This window comes from Hemiscyllium ocellatum, chromosome 14 (genome assembly GCF_020745735.1).
Source record: "Hemiscyllium ocellatum isolate sHemOce1 chromosome 14, sHemOce1.pat.X.cur, whole genome shotgun sequence".
In the NCBI taxonomy this organism is placed as follows: domain Eukaryota; kingdom Metazoa; phylum Chordata; class Chondrichthyes; order Orectolobiformes; family Hemiscylliidae; genus Hemiscyllium; species Hemiscyllium ocellatum.
The window spans coordinates 13,063,456-13,083,033 of record NC_083414.1 but is presented as its reverse complement, the minus strand read 5'-3'; the positions used below and the strand labels follow the sequence as shown (position 1 = coordinate 13,083,033).

The 19,578-nt window shown below is 40.9% G+C and overlaps 1 protein-coding gene across 3 annotated transcripts in view; it reads left to right on the top strand.

Moving 5' to 3' along the window:
* Nucleotides 1-19,578, top strand: part of fancd2 (FA complementation group D2) — a 103,438-nt gene that overhangs the window by 72,436 nt on the left and 11,424 nt on the right. For all 3 annotated transcript variants that reach the window (XM_060835367.1, XM_060835368.1, XM_060835370.1), the window contains 9 exons: nt 205-323; nt 1,539-1,649; nt 4,873-5,000; nt 5,861-5,960; nt 7,450-7,572; nt 8,074-8,167; nt 9,773-9,844; nt 10,900-10,938; nt 16,833-16,907. In XM_060835367.1, coding sequence (XP_060691350.1) covers nt 205-323; nt 1,539-1,649; nt 4,873-5,000; nt 5,861-5,960; nt 7,450-7,572; nt 8,074-8,167; nt 9,773-9,844; nt 10,900-10,938; nt 16,833-16,907 — 861 coding nt within the window. The remainder of the gene's footprint in view (nt 1-204; nt 324-1,538; nt 1,650-4,872; nt 5,001-5,860; nt 5,961-7,449; nt 7,573-8,073; nt 8,168-9,772; nt 9,845-10,899; nt 10,939-16,832; nt 16,908-19,578) is intronic.

Here is a 19,578-nt window from a genome sequence, read left to right as displayed (position 1 = left end):
TGATGTCAGAAAAAAAACTATCTTCTGCAAAGAATGTATGTTTACCACGTTAGGCATCACAAGGTGAAGTCAGCATATTCAGAAACTCTGGAATTAATTTCTTTGAAACTTCGGGAAGATGACTCCTTAGTTTTAGATTTATGGAATATGTTAGTGAAGACTGACCATTTTCCTTTTTATTTGCTACTGTTTTTTGGTCTGCAGGTGATGATATCTGAGAACAATGGTGTTGTGGATGTTCTCGGGACAGATGTAAAAGAGAATCAGCGGATGGCTGCATGCTATCAGTTACTCCTTCAGATCCTGAACACATTGTTTGCTTGGTAGGTGTAGAATCTGCAATGGGTAGAGGCTAATTAACAGAAATCGGTGGTTTCACCATATGAGTGAAATAGACTGGTCCTCTCAAAATGTATAATAAAACTCAATCATTTAGTGATTGGTATTACTTTCAGTCTGTTCTGCTCACAGGCGTAGTCATTTACATAGAAGAACAAGTTGTGTGTTAATTTTTAAAGTTAGTGGTTTCATTGAGATTGGTGGGTGAAAATATGATTGTTGGAAGTGAGGCCACACTGCTTTTAATAATTGTTCCAGTACTTCAAAGATTTTAGTTGCTGTGCTTATGTGAGTGTGGAGCTGAGCCATAGGCATGTGTTCAGCAAGGACTGTAGCTATTAGATTAATAGTTCAAGCGCATCAGAACAGTGTAACTGACCGGCAAATCTGAAAATTTTTTTTTCCATTATATCAGATAATCAAGCTTCTATTGTATTTGACATCATCTCAGTTTTATTTTGAACTGTGATGACTTGATTATAGATACATATACAAATGCAATTCTTTCAGTACAGCAGATATAAATGAAATTGTGGCAATTTTGGTCTCTTTCCTATCGGAAGAATGTTGTGAAACTTGAAAGGGTTCAGAAAAGATTTACAAGGATGTTGCCAGGGTTGGAGAGGTTGAATAGGCTAGGGCAGTTTTCTCTGGAGCATCGGAGGCTGAGAGGTGACCTTATTGAGGTTTATAAATTCATGAGCATGGATAGGGTAAATAGACAAAATGTTTTCCCTGAGGTGGGGGAGTCCAGAACTAGAGGGCATAGGTCTAGGATGAGAGGGGAAAGATATAAAGGAGACCTAAACAGCAACTTTTTCACGCAGAAGGTGGTGTGTGTGTGGAATGGGCTGCCAGAGGAAGTGGTGGAGACTAGTACAATTGCACCATTTGAAAGGCATCTGAATGGGTATATGAATAGGAAGGGTTTGGAGGGATATGGGCCAGGTGCTGGCAGGTGAGATTAGATTGGGTTGGGATATCTGGTCGGCATGGACGAGTTGGACCGAAGGGTATGTTTCCATGGTGTACATCTTTATGACTTTAAATTAGGCAAGGACAAGTGAAGAGACAGAACGTCTATGATTTAACTATTCAAAAAACATACAACAGTTGACTTCTTAATGGACCAGAATTGGAAACAGGAAACGTTACTGCTACTGTAACAGAAATGTTCTCTTTTCTCTTTAAAAATACAGGTGTGGATTTGCCCAGCATGAAAACCGTAAACTACTGAGGTTAGCCCTGGGTGTCCTGGCAAATAGACTTAAAGAGGGAGATGGTGAAATGGAAATGGAGGAACTTATCAGGTATCATGAGAATCTGATAGTGTTTTGACTATAGTGTAAAAAACAAGTTCTATCTACTGAATTTGGAACCAAAATGATAACTTTAGCTTAAGAAGGAGTATTACCTACAGCCATCATCTACTCCTGGAAATTATTTTTCATATTAAATTGTGTCTGTCATAACACCTACAAGTTTAAATTGACAGATTTTTGATGCTGTTAGATATTCCAAGGTACTTCTCAGAGACAAAATCAGTAAAAATTGAGAAGGTAGTATAATGAGGGAAGGACAAAATAACAGTCAGAGGAGATGGGTTCAATGGGGCTTTATAAAAAGAAGTGGTGGCGAACTTTGAGGAGGAAATCCCAAAGTATGAAACCCAAACAGTTGAAGACACAGTTGCAAATGTCAGTCCATGTCCATATGTAGCATCAAGACTCTTTGCTCCTTTCTCCACCCTTCAAACGCTCTGCCTGTATTCCTGATGAACGACTTTTGCCTGAAACATCAATTTTCCTGCTGTCTGAACTGCTGTGCTTTTCCAGCACCACTCTAATCTAGCATCAAGACCAGGACAATTTCCATGCTTGGTCTGTTAAGTGGCAAATATCAATCATGCTACGTAAGTGCCATGCAATGAGTTAACTGCGTGTCCAATCCCATGGCTATGTGACTGATAACATCTGCCTTCTGAACTAGTCTAGCAATTCAATCCATTATGTAAATCTAACAGCTATGGTTGGGAATCGGTTTAGCTCAGTTGGCTGGATTGTTGGTTTACAGAGCTGTGTGTTGCTAACAGCATGGGTTCAATTCCCATCACTGGTTTGAGGTTACCGTGAAGGACACTCCTTCTCAACCTCTTCCCTCTTCTGAGGTCTGGTGATCCTCAGGTTAAATCACCACCAGTTGCTTCTCTCTAATGAGAGAACAGCCCCTATGGTCTGGAAAGACTATGGCGACACCAATACCTATAGTTAAAGAATGCCCAAAATCACTAATTACTAATTGTTATCAATATTTTGGAAGTCGTGTGACACCAGGTTATAGTCCAACCTGACGAAGGGACTATGCTTCGAAAGCTTGTGATTTCAAATAAACTTGTTGGACTGTAACCTGGTGTCGTGTGACTTCTAACTTTGTCCACTCCAGTCCAATGCCGGCACCTCACATCACAATTTGGGAATTACCATTGACGAGCAACTGAATTAGACTATCTATACAAATTCTGTGGTTGTAAGAGCAGGTTAGAGATAAGTAATTCTGCAATGAGTAATTCACTACCTGAGTCCCCAAAGCATGTTCATCATTACAAAGTACAAGGTAGAAGTGTGATGAAATATTCTGCACTTATCTGGGTGAGTGCAGCTTACCAAAATGATTGGCACTACATCCCTCCACCACCAACACTCAGTAGTGGCAGTGTGTGCTATCTACAAGATGCAGAAATTCACCAAGTTTCTTTGACAGCACTTTGCAAACTCACCTACTCTGACAAAGGCAGTGGATATGTGGGAACATCACCACCTGCAAGTTGTCAAAGGCACTCACCATCCTGACTTGGAAAAATATTGCCTTTCCTGAATAAAACTCTGGAACTCCCTTCCTAACAGCATTGTGGATTTAGCTGCACTGTATGGATTGCAGCAGTTCAAAAGGCAGCTCACCACCAACACTACCTCAAGGGTAATGAAGGATGGACAATAAATGATGGCGAGGCTGCTCCCGCACCAACTAGCCACGAAACGACATGACCAGTTATCCTTAGTAGCCAGACACGCAGATGACAAGCAACATGAATTCGACTGGGACAACACTACTATTATAGGACAAGCCAAACAGAGAACAGCCAGGGAATTCCTAGAGGCATGGCACTCATCCACAGATTCAATCAATAAGCACATAGACCTGGACCCAATATACCGACCACTGCAGCAGACAGCTGGAACTGACACTCGGAAACGGCAGATTCAAACCACTACAAATGCCGGAGGAAAGATCACAGAAGCACTTCACAGGAGGCTCCCAAGCACGGAGGATGTCACCTAGACAGGGGACGAAACATCTGCAACACAAGTTCCCAGCTCGTCGAACAGAACCACAACCATGAGCACCTGAGCTACAAATCTTCTCCCAAACTTTGAAGTGTGATGGAAAACTTGCCTGGATCGGTGCAGCTCCAACAATACTCAAGTTTGACATCATTTACGACAAAGCAGCCCACTTGATCGGTATCACGCCTACAAGCATCAACTCTCTCCATCACTCGCTCAGTGGCAGCATGTGTACTATTTACAAAATGCACTACAGAAAGGCACCTGAGACAGCGACGATCCTTAGACTGCACCTTCCAAAGCCAAGATTACTTCCTTCTAGAAAGACAAGGGCAGGAGATACATGGGGATTCCACCTCCCTTCTAAATTAATCACAATCCTGACTTGGAAATATATTGTTGTTCCTTCAGTGTTGCTGGGTCAAAGTCCTACCACCTCCTCAAGGGCAACTAGGGATGGACAATAAATACTGGCCAGCTAATGACACCTATGTCCCACAAGTGATTTTCTTTTAAAAAATTGAAAAAGTCATCTTTCATGCCTAAATTTTGTATACAACTGAAAAGTTTAATTATTTATCCTAACCTTTTATAGTTTTCCAAGTTGTTCTCAGGAATCTTCTCATTTCAGTGATAAGAGCAGGGCTAGGCTGGTCAGTTTTCCGTTGTGTCAGTTCAAGTTTTGAGTTTGATAGTACAATGCTTCTCTGTGTCCACTCCAGTAATTTTTTTCTTTTGGGATTAATAGAGCATGTCTACACATGGTGCTCCAAATATTAAAATCATCTCTTAGAACTTTTCCCCTTGCCATACATTCCCCATTCTGTCAGTCTGTTTTAAAACTGTGGGAACTAAATCAAATTTAAAAGGACCACTGTAGACTTGCTATAATAAATTAGTTTTAAATGTATTAAATATTTTGGTCCTACTATGATATCTTTTCTCCATCCTCTGACCTTAGGCTATGTCACATGCTGTGTAATTCTGTTAATCTGACCGTAAGGAAGTGGATTAGAGATCCTTCTCTTTTTGTTTAATTATACTTTAATCACCATTCATTAGCACAGTTCTCTGATGTTACTTTCAAGTTGATTGTTTTTCAAATAGCAGAACACGTGAAATCTGTTATTAATCTACTTAGCAAATTCATTCTTGTGCAGCTTACAAACTGTTTTCTCTATCCCTGCAGGCAGGCTTTTCGATACCTGCAGAATTTCCAGAGCAGCATTCCCCGCTGTAGTTCTGCGGTGAACCTTACCCAGCTTCTAATTGTCATAGCAGAGAAATCTCTGGATAACCAGTACAAGGAGAAAATAGGTTTGTCGTGACTTTTGTCTTTGGTGCCACCTTTATAACTTCGATAGGGGTTGTAGGAGAGTGCAAGGTTGTAGGGTAACAGTGAAAGAAGGAGCCTATTTGCTTGCCTCAAGCCAGACCTCATAGTTCAAAGAGTTGCATCTTGCTGCCAATGCTGCTTTGAAATGATCAATCCGTTCAGATGGCTGAATAACGAACCTGACATTTGTTATCCTCGTGGCTATTGGTGGAATTGTGCAATAGGCAATGTAAGCATTTTGCAATTCAATAGCAGTACATTAAACTCAACATAAGAAAACATCACAAGGTCAATCACTGAGGTGTTATTAAACAAAGTCTAACACAAACCACATGAGGGAGCATTTGGACAGATAATCAGAATAGTCATGTTTTACGGAGGCTCTTGCAGGAAAATGGAGATGGATAAGTTTAGGGATGGAATTCTGGAGCTTAGTGCCCAGAAGGCAGAAACAGCCTCAATGTCAATTGATGAAAAATTAAAATCCGGAATGCATAAGAATCCAGAATTGGAAGTGCAAAGAAAATCTTGAGGGATTGGAGTAGGCTGCAGGGACAAAGCATTAATGCACAACATTGTTTCTTCATTTTCATAATTGTGTTCCTCTCATGTGGCTGTTGTATGACCTGCATTGTTTTGGGGCTGACAAATTTATAAATGGACATTTAACAATGTGGTTTATACAACATCCACTTAACATTATTTAATATCTCTTCTGGTCAGAACTTACCTTTGTTTCCTTAAAGCTATATGATTGCATTTTAAACTTTATGACTTATATGAAGAGGATAATGAGTTGATACGAGTGTTTAAATGGTTGTACTGATTGCCCTTCTTTCAGCGTCAATTACACGAGGCTTCTTGTGCCAATCTTGGGTTTTGCCCAATGGGGAAAAAGAGAAAGGCAATAAATACAATGAAGCTCTTGAAACCCTCCTATGGTAAGTAAATCAATGATGTTCCCTCTATCACACAGCTAGAAATGTTGATTTTGCTGATTTTTGCAATGTATAGTATCATTTCAGACAGCTTTGATACTGAAGCAGTCCATGTCCAATTGCAGCAAGACCTAGGCAATGCTCAAGTTACGTTTGAAAATGTTATAAGTAACATTTGTGTCAGACAATGACCACTCACACTAGGAGAGAATCTTGTCATCTACCCTTGACATCTGATGGTATTACCATGACTAAGTCCACCACTTTCAATGTTTTGGAGGTTGACCACCATCATAAATGGACCACTACATAATGATAAGAGCAAGTACATGTTGAAAATTTTGTGGTGCATAACTTACCTTCTGCCTCCCCAAAATCTGTCCACAAGTCAGAAATGTGATAGAATACACTGTCTTAACGAGTGAAACACCAAAGGTATTCCAAGCTTGATTGAAACCCCATATACCATCTTAAACATTCATTCTCTTCACCACCAAAGCTCAATAGCAACAGTATGTACCATCCACAATATGCACTGCAGAAACTCACCAAGGCTCCTTAACACCTTCCAAATACCAAACCTCAAACACTGAGAAGAACAAGATGTATGGGATTCCTGCCACCTGCAAATTCCTTTCCAAACCACAACATCCTGGTTTGGAATTATCACAACATTGTTACACAGTTGACCAGTACCATGCACAGTACTTCAGAAGTGACCTGCATAACTGAAGCATAACTTCCCTACCTAGTATTCAGTTTCCCTCATAATAGTTGATCACATTTTAGCTTTCTTAATTACTTGCTGTAGCTGCAAACTATACTTTTGTGATTCATGCAAGAGGAAACCCAGATCCTTGTGCATCTCAGAGCTCTCGAATCCCTCACAATTTAGGTAAAATGCTTAATTTTTTCTATTCATCCTGCCAAAGTGGAAAAATCACACATTTTCTCATTTTTAACTTCATTGCCAGGTCTTTGTTCACTCACTTCACCTGTATAAATCTTTTAGTGGACTCCATGGCTTGTTAAAACTTCATTGCTTATTTTCCAAACTATTTTATGTCATCAGTAAATTTGGCAACCATGTGTTTGGGCTCTTCATCTAAGTCCTTTATTTAAATTGTAAACAATTGAGGTTCCAGCACTGATCCATGTGGCATACTGCCTATTATGTTCTGCTAAACTGAAAAAGACACATTTATACACTCTGCTTCCTGTTTGGCAGCCAATCTTCTATATATACTGATATGCTACCCTGTACACAATGCATTTCTATTTTGCTCAATAACCTTTGATGTGCTTCTTCATCAGATGCCTTCAGTTAGTTGCATTAACAGGTCAATAGTGCGTTGTTTGCTTTGCTAGCTTTACTATGGAATGTGTGGATGGGAATGAAATAAATTGACATATGATGTGAAGTATTGCTATGTTGGGTGAACATTCATAAACTGATGGCATGTTTTTGTTTTTTTTTAAACCATGTTTTCAGTATTTACCTGAAGCACACAGATGATGTGCTGAAGTCTGTGGAGGAAATTGCTGGTGTGGGTGTTCCCGAACTGTTGAATTCGACTAAGGATGGAAGCTCAAATACATTTCCAACACTGTCCAGGTATTAACAGTGTTTCTTTTGCCAACTTTTAGAACTTTTGAAATTATGAGATATAATTTATGAAATTATGAAACCATTCCTGATTTGCCCAAAACATCGAATTTCCTTCTCCTCGGATACTGCCTGACTCCAGCACCACTCATATCTTGACTTAAATAGAAGTTTACCAATGGTTTCACTTTAATGGTGCTTAATCTGGATTCATTGGGGCTGAGTTAAACTGTGCCATCAAAGGGCTGGAAACCAATTTATGCCTGTGACTCCAATGGGACAAACCCAGTCTCACTGAGAAATATCATTTGGGATCCAAGAATTCAATGACAAAAACACCAATGAATCATCTCAATATCACTGTCGCTGTAATCACATAAAATGCCCATCAGAAAATTTGCCACTTTTTTCAATCATTCTTTGGTGTTAAAAGATATCAAGGTGAAGCTGGAGACTGAGGTGAGGAAAACTTGACGAAATAGTGAACTAAACTACTTGATCTCTCAACAGGCAAACGTTTGTCATCTTCTACCGAGTAATGATGAGTGAATTGGATAAGTCTGTAAAGAGTATTCCAGCTGGCATGCAGTCTGATTCAACCGAGGTAGTTTTATTTTTTGACATTCTACTATCTTCAACCAATTCACTTCTAACCATTTGGAATGAAGCCTGTCATGAGGAGCAAAACAGATCCTCGCGGTAGTGTGGTACTGGAAAAGCACAGCAGGTCAGGCAGCATCAGAGGAGCAGGAAAATCAACGTTTCGGGCAAAAGCCCTTCATGAGGAAGGGCTGATGAAGGGCTTTTGCCCGAAATATCGATATTCCTGCTCCTCGGATACTGCCTGACCTGCTGTGCTTTTTCAGTAACACACTACCGCGAGGATCTGTTTTGGGTCCACTGTTGTTCGTCATTTTTATGAATGACCTGGATGAGGGCATAGGAGAATGGGTTAGTAAATTTGCGGATAACTCTAAGGTCGGTGGAGCTTTGGATAGTGACAAAGGATGTTGTAGGTTACAGAGAAGCAGCCCAGCTGCAGAGCTGAGCTGAAAGGTGGCAAATGGAGTTGAATGCAGAAAAGTGTGAGGTGATTCACTTTGGAAGGAGTAACAGGAATGCAGAGTACTGGCTTAATGGTAAGATTCTTGGCAGTGTAGATAAGCAGAAAGTTCTCAGTGTCCAGGTACATAGATCTTGAAAGTTGCCACCCAGGTTGATGGGGTTGTTAAGAAGGCATGTGGCATGTTCGCTTCTATTGGTGGAGAGATTGAGTTTCGGAACCATGAGATCATGCTGCAGCTGTACAAAAGTCTGGTGTGGCCATATTTGGAGTTGCAATTAGTTCTGGTCACCGCATTATAGGAAGGATGTGGAAGCACTGGAAAGGGTTCTGAGGAGATTTACTAGGATATTGCCTGGTATGGAGAGAAGGACTTGTGTGGAAAGGCTGAGGGACTTGAGGCTGTTTTCGTTAAAGAGAAGAAGGTTGAGAGGTTACTTAATTGAGACATATAGGATAATCAGAGGGTTAGATAGGGTGGACAGTGAGAGCCTTTTTCCTCAGGTGGCGATGGCTAGCACGAGGTGACATAGCTTTAAATTAAGGTGTGATAGATATAGGACAGATGTCAGAGGTAGTTTCTTTACTCAGAGAATAGTAGGGGCGTGGAACGCACTGCCTGCAACAGTAGTAGACTCTCCAACTTCAGATGCATTTAAATGGTCATTGGATAGGCATATGGGCGAGACTGGAATAGTGCAGGTTAGATAGACTTCAGCTTGATTCCACAGGTCAGCGCAACATCATGGGCTGAAGGGCTTGTACTGTGCTGTAATGTTCTGTGTTCTGGTTCCAAAGGTCACTGCTGTATATGGACCTTAAAAGCCCATGTAAAAAAAAATTAGAGAGAGTGTTGCTGGCAGCGTTTGTGGAGAAACAAGCAGAATTGTGAGAGGAGTCCGTTTCTCTATCCACAGATGGTGCTAGACCATCTAAGCTTCTCCAGCGTCTGTAATATTTTGCCTTTATTAATATAAAACCATAGTGAAGGCCACACACCAGAAAGAGTTTGTGATTAGGGGAGATGAAAGAAGCTGCTCACATTGTGACACCCAACTATATAAAAATGGGGGGGGGGAAAGAAATCAAACTCTTTTATTACATTTTAAAGCCATTACTATTTTAACAGAAATTAATTGGTTTCAGGTACAGATAGAGAAGTTGCTGCGATGGAATGTAGCTGTGCGGGATTTCCATATCCTCGTAAATCTTGTAAAGGTAAAAAAGTAGCAATTTTTTATTTTGGTGAGGGTAAGCAATTTTTGTACCATTCTTTTATGATAGGAATACAGGAACAGGAGTAGGCCATTCTGCCATTTGACTCCTTTTACCTGCCCTTTCCTCATAATCTCTAATTGTGTACAGCTCTGAGCGCCACATTATCCAAAGGATGTGAGTGAGCTGGAGAGATTTCAGATTGAATTTTCATGGTTTACAAGAATGGTTCCAGGGATGAGAAATTTCACTTCTGAGGATATATTAAAGAAGTTGGAACTGTTCTTGGAGAGAAGAAGGTTTTCAGGAAATCTGGTAGAGGTTTCCAAAATCATGAGGGAACCTGGATAAATTAAATGGGGAGAAACTATTCCCAGTTGTAAAAGAAGCAAGATCTAAAGGACACATTTAAAGTGATTTGCCAAAGAAGCAAATGCAAGGTGATGAAAAGCTTTTTCTCACAACGAGTAGTTGCAGTGTGGAATACATTGGCTCGAAGCGGCAGGCACAGATTCAGTTGAGGATTCAAGAGGGCATTGGATGATTATTTGGTTGAAAATAATGTGCAAGGATATGGGAATGAAGCAGGAGATTTGCACTAAATAACGATGTTCATTTGATGAGTTTTTGCAGACATGATTGGCTGAATGACCTCCTTCTGCACAGTAACATTTCTGTGATTCTCTGAATACCTCTGGTTAACAATAATCTATCAATCTCTGATTTAAAATTCACATTCACATTTTATATAGCATGATTTGATACTTTTAGAAGAGAGCTTCAAACTTTTACCAACTTTTGAGGAAGTGTTCCCCTACTTCATGGAATAGTATCTGGTTGAACTCCTCCTTGCCAGTGTCACACTGAAAGTCTTGGGATTTTCAATTCCCCTGTTTTCCTGATAACTCTGTTCCACCCTGCACCAGTGCAGGTGACATAACAGCTGTCTGTTTATGTAGCTTATAATTGTGAACCCTTGCTTTAATTTCTGTTGTTTACATTGTTCATACTTTGAAGAAATCTATTTTTGCATTTATTAATACATTCTTCCTGTGCAGGTGTTTGACAGCAGGCCTGTCTTGGGTGTGTGTCTCAAGGTAATCAACTTAAAGTTTGTTTTAGTTTGACAGTGGTGGCTTAGAAAGAAGGACTGCATTCTTCCAGTACCTCATTACATCATGAAAACATTTCAAAGTGCTTTGTGTCAATGACTTTCTTCTTTGAAGTGCAGTGTCTGTTTCATAAGCAAAAGCAGCAATGGTTCCTCCCTAGCAATATGTGCTGTCTTATATGTTCTGCAAATATGTGTACATAATGTGCAGTAATGGTTGAAAGAAAACTATTGACCAGGAATATTGGGAAAGCTGCCAACTCTTTCTTGAAGTGTCGCTGATTATTTAACATCTGCTTGAACAGACAAATGAAACCTTGAGTTAGCATCTGAAATGAACAACAGTGTCAATTTGGCTTACATGTAGCAGAGTTACTTTTTAGTCTAGAGGTTGGGGATTTAAATCTGACACAGAGAATAAAGCATAAAATCTTGGCTGATACTCTTGTAGAGTTCAGTACTGTTGTAGCTGCCAACCTTGGGTAAGATAATAAATGGAAGCTATTCTGCCTACCTGGGTGGGAGAAATCAGTCCCATAGCACTTAGAGTAGCAGGGGGCCTCTCTGCTCAAGTTGACAATATTTGTCAAGCAATACCACTAAAACTTAATCTGGTCTTTGTCTGGTGGCAGTTGTGGGACTTTGCTAAGTATATTCTGACTTTTGAGTTTCCTACAACAGTGACCTGCGTTTCAAAAGTTCTTCATTGGCTCTAAGGCACTTTGCAAATCATGAAAATTACTAGATAAATGCAAAGTTAAAAATCACACAACACCAGGTTATAGTCCAACAGGTTTAATTGGAAGCACTAGCTTTCGGAACACTGCTCCTTCATCAGGTGGTTGTGGAGTACACAGTTGTAAAACTCAGAATTTAGAGCAAATGTTTGCAGTGTGATGTAACTGGAATTATGCATTGAAAAATACCTTGATTGTTTGTTAAGTCTGTCATCTGTTAGAATGGCCATGTTAGTTTCATTTCTTTCATACGTAAATGACAAAAGGTTATTTCAAAGTTACATTCTCAGGTTAACTTTAACAATTGGTGCCAGCCGAGATAATATGTTGAAGGTGTTAGCCCCCTGTGTGCTGTTGTCTGTGCCATAGTGTTTAGACTAATTTTAATCTAGAAAATGAGTTAACAGAGCGTTACATGAATTCATGCAGTCTTTGAGCAAAATACAATGTAACCCTGCAAGTACAAATTCACCCCACAAATGTATATGTGTATGTGTGTCTGGGGTGGGGGTTGTGAGTGTCTGTGACAGAGAATGTGTGTGTGTTCTTAAAGGGGCCTAAGTCTGTGACAGAGAGTGTGTGTGTGTGTGTAGTGCAATGGTGGTCACCTAGAGTGTGACATGAACCCAAGGTCCCGGTTGAAACCCTCCCTATGGGTTCCAAACTTAGCTATCCGTCTCTGCTCGGCCACATTTCGCTGCTGCCTGTCCCGAAGTCCACCTTGGAGGATGGTCACCCGAAGGTCTGAGGTCGAATGTCCTGGACTGTTGAAGTGTTCCCCAACTGGGAGGAAACGCTCCTATGTGTTGATGTTGTATGGTGCCCATTCATCTATTGCTGTAGCCTCTGCTCGGTTTCACAAATGTGCCATGCCGCAGGGCATCCTTGCCTGCAGCGTATGAGATAGACAATGTTGGCTGAGTCACATGAGTACCTGCCACGTACATGGTGGGAGATGTCCCTAAGCGTAATGGTGATATCTATGTCCACACTCTGACATGTCTTGCAGCACCTACCGTGACAGGGTTGAATGGAGTTGTCCTGAAAGCCGGGCAGTTTACAACGAACAATGATCTATTTGAGTTTTGGTGGTGGTTTAAAGGTGAGCAGTGGTGGTGTGGGGAAGGGTTTGGCAAGGTGCTCATCCTCATTGATAATGTGTTGCAGGCCGCGAAGAACATGGCGTAGTTTTTCAGCTCCTGGGAAGTACTGGACAATGAAGTGTGCCCTGTCGGTTGCAGCACATGTCTGTCTCCTGAGGAGGTCTTGACGGTTCCTTGCTGTGGCACATCAGAACTGGCAGTCAATGAGTTGAGCATTGTACCCCATTTTTATGAGTGCATCTTTGAGTACTTCCAGGTGCCCGTCACGTTTCTCCTCATAAGAACAGATCCGGTGTATGTGTAGGGCTTGCCCATAGAGAATGGTTCTTTTAATATGTCTTGGGTGGAAGCTGGAGAAGTGTAGCATTGTGAGGTTGTCTGTGGGTTTGCGGTTGACTGTGGTGCAGAGGTGTCCATCCTTGATGGAAATGCATGAGTCCAAGAATGAGACTGATAGTAGAGAGTAGTCCATGGTGAGTTTGGTGGAATGATACTTGTTGATATCACTCTGTAATTTTATCAGTGATTCCTCGCCATGGGTCCAGAGGAAGAAAATATCATCAATGTACCTTGTGAACAATGTTTGTTGGAGGTCCTGGGTATAGAAGAAGTCTTTAAAATGTGCATGAGAATGTTGGCATATTGGGATGCAAATTTGGTCCCCATGGCTGTTTCATGTGTCTGGATGAAGAACTGGTTGTCAAAGGTGAAGATGTTGTGACCGAGGATAAAGTGGATGAGTTGTAGGATGGTGTTTGGAGATTGGCAGTTGTTGGTGTTCAGTACTGAGGCTGTTGCAGCGATGTCGTCATTTTGGGGGATGCTTGTGTAGAGTGCGGAAATGTCCATTGTGACGAAGAATGTTCCCAATTTGATTGGTCCGTGGGTGCTGAGTTTCTATAAGAAATCCGTCGTGTGGTGACAGAAGCTGGGGATCCCCTGTACAATGGGTTTCAAGATGACTTCGACATAGCCAGAGAGGTTCTCAGACAGGGTCCCATTGCCTGATACAATGGGATGTCCTGATGTATTGGCTTTGTGTAACTTTGGAAGGCAGTAGAATTCGCCTACATGAGAAGTACGTGGGATGAGGGCGTTTAGGGAACTCTGAAGGACTGGATCCAAAGTCCTGATCAATGTGTTTAGTTCACGAGTGTGCTCTTTGGTCGGATCAGCCAGTAGTTGCCTGGGTATTCAGTTGTCGGTACACTTTCTTGCAGTTCTATTCTGAATGACAATGGTTCCTCCTTTATCTGCTGATTTGATGACAGTGTTGTCATTGGTTTTGAGAGCATTGATGGCGTTGCTTTGTGAACTGGTGATGTTTTGTTGTACCTTGTGGGTATGGCTAATGAACCTGGCATTTATATATTTTCTGACGGTTTGAGCATACATCTCAAGCCCAAGGCAGCATCCTTCTGGTGCGGTCCAAGTTGACTCCTTCTTTGGTCGCTTCTCTACGGATCTCTGTGATGACTGTTCCAATTCATCAGTGGGCTTGTTGGGATCACTGCTGGCACCTTGAAACAATCTCACAATGCTACACTTCTCCAGCTTCCACCCAAAACATATTAAAACAGCCATCCCCCATGGACAAGCCCTATGTATACACCGGATCTGTTCAGATGAGGAGGGACATGACGGGTACCTGGTAGTACTCAAGGATGCCTTCATAAGAATGGGGTGCGACGCTCAACTCATCGACCGCCAGTTCTGACGTGCCACACTGTAATGACCTCCTCAGGAGACAGACACGTGCTGCAACCAACAGGGCACCCTTCGTTGTTCAGTACTTCCCAGGAGCTGAAAAACTACGCCATGTTCTTCGTGGCCTGCAACATTATCAAAGAGGATGAGCACCTCACCAAACCCTTCCCCACACCATCACTGCTCACCTTCAAACAACCACGAAACTCAAACAGATCATTTTTCGTTGCAAACTGTCCGGCTTTCAGGACAACTCCATACAACCCTGTCATGGTAGGTGCTGCAAGAAGTGGCGGTGTGTGGACATAGATACTGCCATTACGTGTGGGGACACCTCCCATCATGTACTTGACAGGTACTCATGCGACTCAGCCAACGTTGTCTCTCGCATATGCTGCAGGCAAGGATGCCTTGAGGCATGGTACATTGGTGAAACCGAGCAGAGGCTACAGCAATGGATGAATGGGCACCGCACAACAATCAGCACACAGGAGCGTTCCCTCCCAGTTGGAGAACACTTCAGTGGTCCAGGACATTCGACCTCGGACCTTTGGGTCACCATCCTCCAAGGCGGGCTTCGGGACAGACAGCAGCGAAAAGTGGCCGAGCAGAGGCTTATAGCTACGTTTGGTACCCATAGGGAGGGCCTCAACTGGGACCTTGGGTTCATGTCACATTGTAGATGACCACCATTGCACTATATACACATAAACACACAGACCCCTGTGCGCACGCGCACGCGCACACACACACTGTCACAGACACTCACCATCCCCCACCCCAGACACGCACACGTACGTTTGTGGGATGAATTTGTACTTGCAGAGTTACATTCTACTTTGCTCAAAAACTGCATGAATCCATATAAGACTCTGTTAACTCATTTTTTTAGATTAAAATCAGTCTAAATGTTATGGCATAGACTACAGCACACAGGGGGCTAATACCTTCGACATATTATCTGGACTGACACCAATTGTTAACAGTTAACCTGAGAAAGAAGTGAAACTAACATGGTCATTCTAACATGTGAGAGACTTAACAAACAAGCAAGGTATTTTTCAATGTATAATTCCAGTTACATCACATTGTAAACTTTTGCTATTAATTCAGTGCCTTAAAATTGTGTACTCCACAACCACCTGATGGAGCAGTGCTCCAAAAGCTAGTGCTTCCAATTAAACCTGTTGGACTATAACCTGGTGTTATGTGATTTTTAACATTGTACACCCCAGTCCAACACCGGCATCTCCAAATCATAGAAAAATGCAAACCTTTACTTAAAATTCCCACGGGGGGGTCCCTGATTTATGAATGTCTGACTTACGAATCTGATCTGATACAAGATTTAATTTTAAAGACCTGACATACAAACATTTCCCGTACTTCGAAGAGCTACTTTCTATTGTCCTGGAAAGTGATCTGACTTGTGTACAAATTGACTTGCGAATGGACTCCAGAACAGAACTCGTTTGCAAATCACAGATTGCTTGTAATGTATTGTTGTGTCAACAAGCTTAGTATCTGTGATGTTGAAATGTCTGTGACTGTTCTCGTAATCAATAAAATTCACAGGAGGGGGATATTCTTCAGTTCACAGAACTATAATTTGGTGTCTGTGATTTTAATCTCTTCCTAAAGCTCACAATGCTGTCAGTAATTTTGCTGAAAATAAGATATTAAAAATGGCTAAAATATTTCTCTTTATTTAATGAAACACTTAAGAAATCATTATTTATCGTTATCAATTTAAATTAGCAATAATAATGCCTTTATTGTTTCTTCTCTCTCCATCCCTGTTATGCGTGAAGCTTCACATTTTCAATAATTGTTACTTTACAAGGGCCATCCTGATAGGTGAAAAATTCCCACTTGAACCTCTTCTTCCAGAAGATCAATTCTGTAACTTTGTAATAAACACTGAAAGTGGCATACCTTAATCTTACCATCAGGCAAATTAGGCTTTCTGAAACAGTGTTCTGTAATGTCTCAGTACTAGTGTTAACCTTTTTTAAAAAGGCATAAGAAAGTAGAATGCAATGATTGTTCAATTTTTCTATGACATCACCCGCCTCCCTTAGCCTAAAGGGGAATAATGTCTAGCCTATAATTGTTGCCTAATCCTCATTGTGTGTGACCAAGAATTTTATTGTGGGAATTATGAAATTGCAATGTTTTTCTAATTACTACCTTTAGCATTGTATACTGGAATGCAAATTGCCATAAATAACATCAGTTAAGCTATTGGTTTTGTTTTAATAGCAGTTAGTTGTACAAAGATGGGTTTGCTACAGTATTTTAGACTAATGCATGGTTATATTTTTGTGATGCAGCGTGGACGTCTTTTCATTGAGTCGTTTCTTAAACAAGGCATGCCACTTCTCGACTACACCTTCAAGAAACACAGGGTATGAATTTCCAGTAAAAAAGTGCAAGTTTAATAGAAAATAAAATGAAATTGAGAACATAGCTACCCTCTAGCCAATTAGTTCAGATGGTTTAATAATAATCTAATTTAATAATAATCTAGTTTTGAAATGGGTCAGAAGTGACCATGAGCAGAAATGGAAATTAATGCAAATCTGCAACTGATCAGTTAGCTGCTGAAGGAGTTTAAAAGAAAAATGAGGTAGGAACAAGGAAATTATGCACAGTCTCATGTGATCTCAGGACATCTCAAAGTGCTTTATAGCCAATTAAGTATTTTTGAAATGTAGTTATTGTTATACTATTGGAAGCATGACAACCACATTTCACAAAGCATGCTCCTGCAAACAACAAAAATATTGACCAAATAAGCTGCTTTGGTGATATTGATTAAAGGATAAATATTAGCCCAAACAAGACCCATTTTCCTTCTCAAAATAGTATGAGAGGACTTTTCATGTCCACCCAAGAAGGCATTTAATACCTTATTATATCTCAAAAACATGAACATGCCCTCAGGACTAAGAAAGCAAGTATGACCTCTGTTTGATCCATTGTCTGAAAGAGGGAACCTCAAACTATGCAATGTGTCTTCAGAACTACAGACATTTCAGGCCCCATTGTGGACACAGATTTCTGGAGTGAAATATTAACCCAGAATAATTTTGGCTTTCATGTGAGAGTTCTACGATTAAAGCAAGGTTTATAGTTACATTTTGAGAGCGAAATTATAGAAATGCTGCTGATTGAACCTGGACTTAGTGTATGCAGCTTTGATGCATATATGCTGAAAATCAGACAAAATAGAAATTCTGTGGTCCTTTAGATATTGATAATTATCTCTAAATTACATTTAAAATGTGACTTTAGAAAATGTATAGTTTAATCACACCTTTCTACTTTATTATTATTCAGCCTCCATTATCATCTACCATTCCCTCAGCTAGAAGCGCGGCAATAAATATACTCCCAGCTGTTGGCTGATGCTATTCAGTATCTAGTTTCAAACAAAGCACTGCAGATGCTGGAAATCTGAAACCAAAACAGAAATTGTTGGAGAAATTCGTTCGGTGTAACAGCATCTGTGGAGAGAAAGCACAGTTTAATGTTTTAGTCCGGTGATCCTTCAGAGCTGAAGTTACTCTGTAAAAGTCTGCTTGGAGCGACATTTTGCAGATACTCTTACTCTGTCTGAAATGCCTCTTTTATACCACCCATCTGAAATGGAGAACTATGGCCTGAATTTTTGTATTGACAGTGAGGGTCTGCAACCTAGCTAAAATGTCTCTGGACCACTAATTCCAGAGGTCTTGCACCTAAAACAGGCATCCAGTACTTTTGTTGAGGATGGAATGTGAGAAAATTATATGTCAGTAGTTTGCAAAGCAAGCTGAACATTTTAAAGTGCAATTGCCTTCAACTGTTCTCCTTGCAGAGAAGGAAGCTGAATGGATTTAATAGAGGTTTTCAAAATCATGAGTGGGTGGGATATAGAGGTAGGGAAAATCTGTTCCCATTCATTAAAGGAAGAAGGAGGAAAAGGTATACAGTTAAAGTGATTTGCAAAAGAAGTAAGGGTGATGTGAGAAACATTTTTCTTCCACCCAGAGTAGTTAGGTTATGGAATGCATTGCTTGGAAATATGGTGGGGACAGGTTCAATCAAAACATCCAAGAGGGCATTGGATGATTATTCGGAGAGAAATAGTATGCAAGGGTATTGGGAGAAAGTGAGGACTGCAGATGCTGGAGATCAGAGTTGAAGAGTGTGCTCCTAGAAAAGCACAGCCAGTCAGGCAGCATCTGAGGAGCAGGAGAGTCGACATTTCCGGCATAAGCAAGGGATTGGGCCCAAATAGGAAACTGGTACTCAGTAATGATTCTCTTTTTGAAGAGCTAGTGCAGACATGATTGGCCGAATGGCTGCCTTCTGCACCATAAACATTCTCAGATGGAATAGTGCGTTCATCAATATAGATTTAGCACTTTGTATTTTTTTCACTACAGCATGTGTCCCAAGGTTTGTCTTTGTGCATACAAGGTAAGTTGGCATCCAGAGAAAATGGCAAAATGTGGAAACATGGGTTAACACGAGTTGACACCAAGTTGATAAGGGCTATGATGTGCCTTAGAAGGGAGGTGAAAATGCTTGATTGGCATGAAGGATCTGAGGGGCTCTTAGACATGGATATGGAGCATGAGGTTGTCCGGGTTGACATGGATGGGGCATATGTTGGGCAGGTTGAAGCCTGGAGACCTGTTCATTTCCCTGGTGGGGAGCATCTTTTCATACAGCTCCTCTGCACTCAGCTGCCCCTGATTTTTTTCCATGGAACATGGTTGAAAACTTGCCCACTCCGGAATGGAAAGTAGACTATACAGGACACACTCTTCCATTCAGATTAGTGGAAATACCAATTTGTAAAAGTCTGGGCTCCTGACTCTGAACAAAATTTCAGCTGTGTACACAAAGTTAGCTGAAGTGACTGTGTTGTTTCATTGTGCTGCTGTTAAAAACCCTCCTTACTTTTAGACCACAATAACTTTTGCTGTGTATTTTGATTTGATGCAAGAGCTTTACTGTAGTTGGAGGGAAGTGAATGATGTTACAAGTTCACATTGTGTGCTCTTGCTTAATTTACATTATAACTGC